The 12,500-nt window shown below is 34.5% G+C and overlaps 1 protein-coding gene across 4 annotated transcripts in view; it reads right to left on the minus strand.

Annotated features, from left to right (window-relative positions):
* LOC135222624 (neural-cadherin-like) overlaps positions 1–12,500 on the minus strand; it is a 451,947-nt gene that overhangs the window by 23,080 nt on the left and 416,367 nt on the right. For all 4 annotated transcript variants that reach the window (XM_064260738.1, XM_064260737.1, XM_064260740.1 and 1 more), the window contains 2 exons: positions 6,346–6,489; positions 184–299 (listed from right to left, as the gene is read on the minus strand). In XM_064260738.1, coding sequence (XP_064116808.1) covers positions 184–299; positions 6,346–6,489 — 260 coding nt within the window. The remainder of the gene's footprint in view (positions 1–183; positions 300–6,345; positions 6,490–12,500) is intronic.

The following is a 12,500-nucleotide window of genomic DNA, read 5'->3' on the forward strand; positions in this document are numbered from 1 at the left end:
GTAAGTTGTATTTGTATTGGATACTGGACCCATTTCTTTTCTGTTATGTTATTGCATAAATGTCTGTCTCATTCGGTCTTTCCGTCTATCTGTGTCTGTATGTTTGTTTCTTTATCAGTCTATCTGTCTATATGTCCGTCCGCTCTCTGGCTGAATTTGCTTCCTTCTGGTCGAAATACGAACCCTATTTTTTGTTTCATAGTCGAGCGGTTGAGCCAGGTAGACTTCTCCCGTCAAGTTCCCAACGGCGAAAGTTCCGTCCTCATTGCCTTCCACGATCTCGTAATTCAGGCGAGACACTGAAAGAAGGAGAGCAAAACACGTCAGGAAATTTATAAATCTTAACTTACACACACACACACACACATACATACATACATGCATGCATACATACATACACACACACACACACACACACATATATATATATATATATATATAGTATCTATTATTATATATATATATATATATAGTATATATATATATACCTCATTGAAACTGGATGGTATCAAGCGGAAATATTCATACAAGAAAAAGTTGCAATCTTTCCTGGGCTAACAGTCCTCATTGTCAAGTATTCGTGGAATGACCGGACAGTTGTTTTTGACTGATTTTGATTGAGCTGTCCTTTTGCCAGTTCTGTACAACAACAAAAAAAAATCATATTTTACCAGTCTGCTTTATGGTCTTTTTCCTAACAGCGCTGCTTTCGCCCAAGTAACGCTCTTCACAGTCTAGACGCGCTGCCATATACCCCATCTTGCCTCTTCCCACTCTACCAACTTTTAATGTCTAACTATTTTATCCCCAATAGTGTTCTTGTAACTGTCCATCAATTTTGAAATAATCTAGCTTTCTGTTAATGGATGTAATGGTGTTATTGTTTGGGACTATAATTGTTTTCTTCTCCTTCTAATGTTCATTTTCCGTCTTTTCCCTCTCCCCAAAATAGTTTTTCCCTGCCTTAATGTGTACCCGTTCCCACCAGTACTTATAGTCCCGGACAACAACATCATTACACCCATCAACAAAAAGCTAGATTATTTCAAATTGATTGGGAGTTACAAGACACCGTCAGGAATAGAATGGTTGGACATAAAAAGTTGGTAGAGGGGTGAAGAAGCAAGATGGAGGGTGCATATGGCGGCGTTACTTGGGCGAAAGCAACACATCATGCAAAGAACGAAGTAAACAACACATACAAAACATAAGGCACTAAATCAGACGTCAGCAGTCGCCAAGTACTCTTGGGAAAAAGACCATAGACTGGGAAAATATGAATTTTTTGTAGAGAGCAAAAAAATGGCCAGTCTTATTGTAGAGAAAGCCTTCATGATATGCGCAAACAATGTAAAGGCAGGCAACACCGGAAACAGATTTGAGACAGCTTATCAAGAAAAATCATGCACTCTAAAATAGAAAAGAAACAAAAAAACAAGAAACCACACGGGTTTTAAAACTTCTGGAAGGATCGTCGGGCAGAGAAAGGTCAAGGTCACAAAGATGGGGCCATACAGGAAAAGGAAAGTAATAACAGGAATAAGGATTCTCATCCTCTCCCCAACACATATAAATATAGCTTGATTACGTGTCCGGTCATTCCATGGGTACTTGACAATGAGGACTGTTAGTACAGGAAGCTTGTAACTCTTTGGAATAAATAACTGCTTGATACCATCCAGTTTTCAAGAGGTCCTGTTAGTAATTGTATTAATGCACAGAACAATTGTGTAAGTGGAAAAGTTTAAATATATAATATATATATTTATTATAATATTATATATATAATATATATATATATTATTAATATATATATATATATATATTATATGTATATATAATATATAATATATATATATAATATATATATATTATATATCGATTATATATAATATTATTCGAGCTACAAATGTCCTTTAATATCTAATTCGCTCTACCTCGGAATTGATATATTTTCATATATGTAAACCGAAGGGGAATTTTTTAGTTGATAATAATTTCGTCCTCTCGTGGGAGTGAACCACCGTCCAGCGGACAGGGATGAAATCAATAACGTCACTGTCGTCTTGATTTCTTTAAGAAAATTTACCATAAACCTAAATGGTTTTATTCTTTTTAACAGAAGTACAGTAACTTTTAATCACACTGCTGGCTGACAACGAGACGGTGGAAAACATTGCCCTTTCTGAAATCTCTTATTATTGCCCCCTAGACACTCTATTAATCTTTCCTCTCGACATTGTGACTGGCCGAAACATCCCTTTGGTACGAACTTGCCATAAGACAAAGTCCCTTCCACAGGCACCAGGTGCACTTGTGATGGGGATTAACGAAAAGAGAAAGTTGAAGGCCGTTGCCCAACCATGCGTCTGACAGAACAACAAAAGGACACGGGATCGTGCTAAAACCCATGAGGCCACCCATCCTAAATGGAGCGCTGAAAAGCATGGGAAGTTAATCCAGCAGAAGTCTTAAAAGGAGTCCAGTAGGCTCCAAATGGCAGACATTCTGGTTGCAGCCCTAGACACACCTTCCCCTTGAGTCCTATCCCAAACACGTGGATATATGCATGGCATGGCCCCGGAAAACTCTGAATGAAAACCGATAAACACTCTCTCTCTCTCTCTCTCTCTCTCTCTCTCTCTCTCTCTCTCTCTCTCTCTCTTCCTTCACACTCTCTCTTTCTCTCTCTCTCTCTCTCTCTCTCTCTCTCCTTGACACATTCTTTACTCTCTCTCTCTCTCTCTCTCTCTCTCTCCCCCCCCCCCCCCCCCCCCCCCCCACACACACACACATGCTTCCTCTCCCTCGCACTCTCTCTCCTTTTCATGTTAAAACAGTTGATTCAGTTATATTGATCAGCATTTTTGACAGTTCATATTTCACCCCATCTCACCCTACATTCCTATTTGGGCTCAACTTGGAATTGAAGGGCATCGGGAGTGTCACTATTCATCTCAGTAACCTTGAAAACTAAGGATTAGACACTAATATCTGTCATTTTTGACATTTTATTTTTTCACCTCTTCTCACCACCCTACCATTCGTCTCAGCGGCCTTGAAAACTATGGATAAGACACTAATAACTGTCATTTTTCACATACAATTTGTTCACCCCTTCTCATCCACCCCCTCCACCCCCTCCTGCACCTAGTCATACCAGGACTAAACTTGGACTAACAGAGCATCAGGAATGTCACTATTTATCTCAGTGACCTCAAAAACTATGGATTAGGCACTAATATTTTACATTTTATTTCTCACCCCTTCTCAGCCCCCTTCCTATCAGGGCTGAACTGGACTTGTAGGCATCAGGAGTATTACTGTTCATCTTGGGAACCTCGAAAACTATGGATTAAACACTAATAACTGATGTTTTCAGTTATTATTATATGTCACCCCATTCCTACCCCACCCCCTTTAGTGCCAGTGATGTCTTACCCCACAGTATTCTTTCCCAGATAGGAAATCATATGTATTACTAAGTTTGGTTGAAATTGCTCAATGTATTTCAGAGTTATGCAGGGACATACATACATTTACACACACAAACACACACACACACACACACATACACACATATATTTATATATATATATATATATATATATATATATATATATATATATATATATATATATTTATATCCGAAGGCAGCAATCACAACTTGCTGTAGGTGTCTCCGTAAACAAATGAACTGTCTGGTAGTTGATAGCACATTCACTTAACGCTAACAAATAAAACCGATGTCACAGTCTACCTTATGCATAAGAAATGAAGTATTGCCTATTTGGACGCGTTTGATATCGACGTGAAAATAATTCGAGCAAAAGAAAATATAGATCTCCTGTCCACTAATTCAATCTTCAGGGAATAAAGTTCACGCTCTGATGTATTATGGTTCGAAAAAGGGAAGCGATACCATAAAATTGTGGCTAACAGGGACATTCTGTGCTGACCCTCCTTTCAAAACAACATTTGTAACGGAAGCATAAAGATTGGTGTATGTAATGAGGCCAGTTGGGAAGACTGAATCCCCATGGCAAAAGCTACGCAACCATTTAAACTAAATTTCATTTATAAAGGGGAGAAACCTTTACATTTATATTTTCTGTTAGAAAAATGGAATTTATTTTTGAAACCTGCAAACAGGTGGCTTGAACATATCTCTAAAACGAAATACGTGGGCAAATAGTTTTATCCGGAAATTTAAATGTTAAGTCTTGAGACCAGGATTTAGAATGTTATAGTCAGTTTCACTACAAACACATTACAAATTATTTTATTGTAGATATAATTTTCTGAAGAACATTTCTGTTACTTGAAATTATGTAAAAATTAGCAAAAATTAAGGATTCCATAGGTTCAGTATATATATAAGGAAAATGATCATGCGTCAGAAGTCCTTAAATTACGGCACTTTCCACTTGTGGTCGACATAAACTTTAGCTTTTGGTTATTGGTTATTGAAAAGTGCAGTTATTAACATGTACAGCTGACCGGTTCTGGGATCAGGTCAGTCTCCTCACTGTCTTTGTCTGATAAAAGAACCTGTGCAGGTTTCGGATCGGTAATCTGTTCCATATTTTAGCCCACACTGATGTCGATATTTGAAAGCATATTTCAAGAAGGGGAAAAAAAACCGAGTAGCTGAGACTCACCCTCACCGGAAAATAATAAAGATATCTGAAATTACTGTTGACCTTCATCACATCAAGCAACTGAAAACAGAAAATCATAAAACTTATGTCGTCCAATCCTAATGAAAACTATTAGGATAACAAAAATGATGAGAATTTGTTCGAAGGCTCAAGTAGAAGAGGATAATATCATCAACAAACGAGGACTAACATGCTAAGATAATCTTAGTTGAACTACATACTTGTAGACGTTATAATATTCAGGTTAATATTGTGATCGTTTGTTGAAAAGACATGAAACTCGTTTGTAAGTGTCTGCACATGCTCCTAAAATCACTATCGACCCTTTTTCTGCCCTCCTCTGTAAGCGCTTCGGCATAGTTGCACACAAGTATAATAATGTTTTAAATATATATATATATATATATATATATATATATATATATATATATATATATATATATATATATATATATATATATATGTGTGTGTGTGTGTGTGTTGTGTGTGTGTGTATGTATGTATGTAGTATGTGTATGTGTATATGTATATATATATATATATATATATATATATATATATATATATATATATATATATAATGGGAGCCTGAACATTCCAGTTCCCCGTATACCTCTTTGGCATGAGGCTGCCCTACTGTATATTGCCTGCGACCCGCAATAGTTGACTAGCTATCATGTAGAAATTTATCACTCAAGTAGAAATGGTGTCAATGAATTTCATCCGAAAATATCCCAAACTCTTTAATCACTGAATATGAATATGTATGGTACATATATATATATATATATATATATATATATATATATATATATATATATATATATATATATATATATATATATATACTTGTAAGAATTTCGCTCCTGGTGAGCTTAAGTTTAATAATGAAGAGTATAGCGAGAAGACTGGAGAATTTTCGGCCATAAGGAACCATTCAAATTCATATAAAACTGACATATTGTATAATAATTTCAAAATACTCTATCAAACTACTGCCTATTACTCACATTCTCTTTCTTTCTTTCTCCCTTTTTTTTCATTCATTTAACATCGTCTTTTGACTATGCTGTTCCTCCATCAGTTAACAATTAAACCTCTTAACAGTAAGTCTGGCAAAACGCTTTCGTTGTTCATTTTTTCAATATTTATTTTTTGTCTTGCTTTTTGATCTGTTATTATACTAAGTTATTCAATGGTTAATTTACTTTTAGCTTAAAGTCGCTTTGTAGTTTTTATTTTTCTTCTAGTTTAATGACAAAACTATGTTTCACATAATTATTAGTTTTATATTATAATACTTTTTAATATTGTAAAAATTAATTCTATTTATAGCCCTGAAGATGGGAAAGGATTCCCGAAACGTAGGTGTAAATAAAAAGAAGAAATGCTCTCCAGTCTTCTCACTGTCCTCTTCTTATTATTATATATGTATATATATATATATATATATATATAAATATATATATAATATATAATTATATATATATATATATATATACATATATATATATATGTATATATATATATGTATATATATATATATATATATATATATATATATATATATATATATATATATATATATATATATATTATATAGCGAGAGAGAGAGAGGAGATAGAGAGAGAGAGAGAGAGAGAGAGAGAGAGAGAGAGAGAGAGAGATTCCGAATTCTCCTTACCTTCGTCCAGGTCTGTGGCATTGAGACTGAGAATAGTCTGGTTTATGGCCTCATCTTCGTCAACCTCTACCTCATAGAGGTTGTGTTCGAAGAATGGCGGATGATCGTTCTTGTCCGCCAGCCCCATTCGAAGGAACTTCGTCACTGGAACGGAAAAGAAGAGAAGAAAATATAAGTCTATTGCGAAGTGAAAGTGCTGCGGTTGGAATGAAGTGGTGGCTGTATTTCTGAAAAGGTTTAAGAGTGTTTGTTTGCATGATTCTATCTTTGTGTGCGTCTGTATTTACTGTTTAAACAGAATTAGATCATGCACAGTCCCTCAATTTTTTTTTTTATGTCCCTACACTCAAAATACCATGTTTTTTTCGAAAAAAAGAACCTTTGGTTTCATTAAACGACATATCTGGAAAAGAAAATATTTATATTTTGCTAAAAAAACGAAGAGTTCTATCAATCTTCATGATATTTGACGTAAATCGAAGTCAGGTTGCATAGATTCGTAACGTTTATGAGAGATCGATGATCTTAAGCCCTGCTTTGCCGTTTCTGAGCCCTGTCTTTATTAATGAGCTAATTAGCGTAAATGTTTTGGTGTCTAAACTCAGCGTGTTGTCATCGGTGAACATGATATTGACATCCGAATTCATCATATGTACCATATGGATTTTGTAACTTAAAAATGCAGAGGCGCAGTGAGAACTAGTTTTGGTGTCTTCGTGTATATTTTCAATACACCTGAACAATATGGTCGTGTCTCATTTCAGTAGAATCCTGGCCGAAGTCTGCAACTTGAATCATAAGATAATAATAGTGGCGGTTTCCATCATCACAATATTAACACCAGATTTACTAGAAATGGTAGCCAACTCGACTATCGGAATAACTGTCAATAAAACACAAATATAAGAATGTATTATTAAAACCGAACAGCTGGGTAAAAGCTGGAAAAAAACATTGCATGAAGAGGGTAACATCAGGTGTTTTAAGACAACTACTAACAATAAAGCATAAAAATTAAAAGCATTGAAACAAGTAAACAATAGACGTTGAGCTTTTAAAGGCACACGTACATCACGAGCAAAATGAAACAATTAAATTGAGTCAGGTTTTGGTTCACTTGTATTATTAGTAATATTGTTATTAGTTTTTCATCGTCTTGCCCAGTGAAATTGTTTACAAGTGCTCTTGCTTTCTTTATCAAAACTAGGTTTTTTTTTCCTAACACAACCGTTTCCTCATCTGAAATCATATGTCCATCCCTTAGAGGAGTTCAAATAGAATGTGAATTATGACATTCAACCGGAACTCCAGCCAGTATGTACAAGACCTCCAGTTTTTGCTTTCCATTTGTAGCTCCATTTTGTTTTCCGGCACAAGATTTAACTTTTTTGCACATCTGACATGTGTCCAAGCGACTACTATTTAGATGCAGGTGAGATGTTTGTCATAGAAATTTGTGTTTGAGAATTATTTTCCAATTGTTTTTTGTTTATGTTTGTAAATTAAAATGGCTAGAAAGTTACAGTGATTGTTTCAATTACATTTTTTGACTACTGGAAAGTTTGATCGTATCTATTGCTGCAGTGTGCAGTGTTACTGGTCTTGCAAAAAAAAGTTGTCATCGATATGTCTCAGGACAAAGACTATCTTCGATTCTGTGAAGGTTTCTCACATATATCACCTAAACGTGAATAAATCTGCATAAAAGACACTCAGTCCATCACAGTCACATTAGGAACTGACTTCAAAGTGCTCACCCACTACTCAAACCTTATCATAGTCACGAAGATGCAAGCGAGGTTTTGACCGAATTTCTGATTTCTGATAGCAACAGTTTAGCGAAGATACACTTATCCCTATTATTCTTGCTAAATGTTAAGCCAGAAAACCAGACAGAAGTATTGTCTGTCAATAATATTTATCTGTAGTTAACAGCCTGTCTCTATAAAACTGTCAGAACAAGTAGATTCTTTTTAATTTTTCAAGTTAAGCCAATTAATCAGTAAACCTTCCGTAACTGAAAGTTAAGGAATCAAATTAACTGGAAAGTATTTGCACTAAATGCGCCGAACTTTTATAGAATATTCACTGTTATTTACTAAATTTTCCAACGAATGAACACTAAGTTGAAAGAAATATGAGAAAGGATTAATGATATTACCCCCGTTACTGTTTATAAAGGAGGTGACAATGATGGCAATAATGGTACAAAGAAGTGGGATACATACCAATTCTTGGTATGTATCCCACACAGTGAAGATCATGACGATGTTATGTATGATTCATAGTATACCGCAATAATACACCTGTTTACTTTCACATTGGAAAAGGAAATTATTTTTTCTTTGAGCGATTTTAGATGTACATAATCTCAAGTCTTCATGAAAAAGTTGAAATAATTCATCAGAGCGGAGATTGGTATTTCCAGAAATCTCCTTTGAATCAGAAACTTAGCAAATGAAGTTGTTGTTATAAATCTCAAAACATTTGTGGCTAAATTAATTTCGCAGGAGAATTTTCATAAAGTCATGAGAAGCTGCATTATCTTCCTTCTGAGGAAGAAAAGGTTTAACTTTTTACCGGAAAATGATTAAAGGTGACATGACATTGTATACAGTGTGAATATTTTCCTTTTATTTGGCCAGAATTTTTATTCTTTATCTCTGAATTCTCCTTATTGGTGATATTTTTCTGCTCTGATTTTTTTTATTGAATTATAATCGCTTCTTCCGTCTGTTTATCTACTTCGTTGAGTAAAGCAACTGGAACTTATCTTAAACAGGATTTTTCAAACCACATCATTAGTCAATTATATTCCTTTATTGTCTACCGAATGTTTATACTCATTCTTTTTCTTTTTGTGTGGATCGTCTGGATAGCAGCGTTATCTCGCTTGAGGTCGAACATCTCTAAATACTCTCCGGAATTCCTGCCGGAATAGACGTTGACCTCATTCATTTTATCCCCTACATTTCCTCTCAGGCGAGAACGTTGGTTTTCAGCTCACATGGAGAAACTTGCTGACACGTCTGAGTATTTTAAGAACATTATTAACTTGAAAATCTGTGGGGAAGGCAACCCTTCCATTTAACATAAAAAAAAAAAACTCATTTGAAAGCTTCTATTTCTCTCTTCTCTAACTAACGAGCTCAACGGAGGTCCTATAGATTTTTTGGAAAATGTATGGAAATAAAGAACACAGGTATTATGTTCCGAATCAGGAAGTCTAAAAGAATAATACGTTCCAGTGGGAAATCTTTTTACCAAAAGACGATGCCGGATAAGTTTGGTAAAATATATATCCCTGTTTTGTTCAGAAACTCGGCTTGCCAATGGGGAATGAAGAGACAGGAAAATAGAAAAATGTTCCGGGATAATGGAATAGTTTTCTGGTTGTTATGTCTTCTTTACTACTGATTGCCAAGTGCATAGAGGCAATGAGCGAAAATTATATTCTTTTCAGTAAGAATAGCATTCATTATATTAATAACATTCAGTATATTACTAGTCTGTCGAACACAGGGGGACTGAAAGTAATAAAAATATTGCGTCAGCCATTCGTTGCGAAGATTGGGTTAGATTACTGGATTTGCGACTAGACCCATAAAGAATTTCCATACCTGAAGGGAAGAGTATGGAAAACATATTCAAGATTTTATTTCCCTCTAAAATATGAATACGAATGTGCATCCACTCATATTGTAAAGTACAGTATAAAAATGTGACAAAAATTTGGTTCATTTTAATATTGATTTAGTCATTGGTTGATTGAGCTATAAATTGCCCAGATTTATTATCGGAGGTGATATCAGCGATCACTTAAGAACAATATATGGGGCACAGCCATTACCAAGCATTACTTAGGAATAAGATAAAATTTGGAAATTTGACATAAGTGAAAAACATAATTTATGAATGCTAACAGTATCGTACAAAATATTAATAATTTTTTCTTTATATTTTTCACAGGTAAAGAAAGTTAAAATGTTTATATAAATTTTAAATCGTGACTTGAAATGAAATACATAAAAAAAATAGAATGTGTAGTTTGGTTAATATAGCAGTTAATAAAAGGCAATTTATTACAAACTGACCCAGCGCTCTGCGCCGGAATGATTGGAGCCAGACTTCAGCGCTGCGTTTTCTTTTTTAACATCTATTAACCAACCATAGTTGTTGTATCACATCAGTTATCATGAAATCTTGTAGAAATGAGTGAAGTAGCAGGTTCGTTGTGAAAAAGATAACTGTTATTTAAAATCATAAAATAGAATTAAAATGAGAAAACATTGTTTGTCCTTATGCAAGTGACTATTGTAGTTTCAAAGCTCAATGCCTCTATTACCAATTCAAATAAAACGAACATTTAAATAATTGTGGAATTAATTTGAATCATTGAAAAATTGATAAAAGAAAAAATAACTATCAAGTAATAAAAATCATTCCTACAGAATGCAACGTAAAATAAATGAAAAATGCTATTCAACTCATTACAAATAATATATCTATATATATATATATATCTAAATATATAATTATATACTATATATAATTACTATATTATATATATTATATATATAATTTATATATTGTATATACATGCGCTGACATTAGTTTCTTACTGGCCCGGAAAAGTTATTGTTTTTATTAGGTGATATCTGACTTTAGCTTGGCTGGCTAGTGCAGAAAGCGCTCGCCACTGCAGTGAGTCACCCCAGGTGTAGGTAGCCTATCGCTCACAGGCTGGCTTCACTTGTCGCATCCTGTGCTAAATCTATTGGTCTTATGCGATCGTCAGATGACATGGACTGATTCAAATTAGGCTGTCTCAATTCGCTTTGAAATTGAAGAAGTAATGACGTTTTCGTCAGGAATAGTTAACCCTTCATTTTAATAAAGTTTTGATTTTTATGTACTTTAGCTTTGCCAAAATGCTCTGCGTGCCAAGGCGTTGTTTGGCCCCTATCTTTTTACTTTACATACATTCCATTTCCTTTCGTCTGCTTTGGTATCCAAGACCTCTAATTGTTAGTTCTTAGTGCTACTGTGTGATCATCTCCCAATTCCATCTATTAGAATTTTTAACTTCATTCCATTTATTTTCTGGATCTCTTTCTGTTGCTGTCCAACCCCTCCAACTCATTCTTTTCAATGTCTTAACTAAGCGCTGAATGGCTGAGAGTTGACCAATGCTTCACTTTTCAGTCTCAGTTTCATTAATCAGCCAGAATGTATGAAAGCGTTCATTTTATGTTTCATAATATAAATCTAAGGGAAAAATGAATCCATGCGACAAAGCTTCCGTGTGCGGGGAAATGAGATTGCTAAGAAAATTCGACGTTTTGATGTCTCTGGACCTTAATTTGCTAATATTAAATGGCGATTAAGAAGCACTGGGTTTATTACGCATGGAAAACATCAAACCGGAAAAATTAAAAGTGTAAGTTCGAATGAAGACGAAAACGAAATCAATTTCACGTGAACTCTGCGAAAATAATTTCCATTTTGAATATAACTGATATAATGAATAAGTGTTGATTTTTTTCTTTATTTAAAGTATGGAATACTTTTGTAAGTAGTGATTTTGATATATGATATTAGAAAAACATACCACAAGAGATAGTGCTAAAACATTTATCGTCCTGGCCTATGAGCCTAAAATACCCATTTGTTCTTAGAAATAATATCGTGTAGGTAACAGAGAGATTAAAGCAACAAATTATCTCCCAGATTCCCTGGTTACATATCTAGGGAATTCTATAAATATGATACAGTAATAATGTGGTAGCCATTTTGGTCTTGTTGTATTTGATTCAGCACAATTATTAAAACAACCTTGCATTGCAAGGAACGGATTATCCCAAGCGGATTATCCCTTTGAACGTTTTAATACCGTTTTTATTCTTTAAGCATAAAATTGTTTCTTAAAGAAAGATGCATCCATGCATAACATTTTGTTTGGAGTAAAATCTTTATTTTACCTGACGGAAAACTGAGGAAGAGAAACAATAGAGACAGGTAGCCATTGCAAACGCTGAGAGTTTTTGAGAACACCTGACGATGGAACCAGGACAGGTGTCGCCAACTTCCGCTTGGTTATGACTGTGGTTTTCTCGAGGTGTTGTTATATCATCTGGTTGGAATGGTTGTATTCT

The sequence above is a fragment of the Macrobrachium nipponense genome, chromosome 8 (genome assembly GCF_015104395.2).
Source record: "Macrobrachium nipponense isolate FS-2020 chromosome 8, ASM1510439v2, whole genome shotgun sequence".
In the NCBI taxonomy this organism is placed as follows: domain Eukaryota; kingdom Metazoa; phylum Arthropoda; class Malacostraca; order Decapoda; family Palaemonidae; genus Macrobrachium; species Macrobrachium nipponense.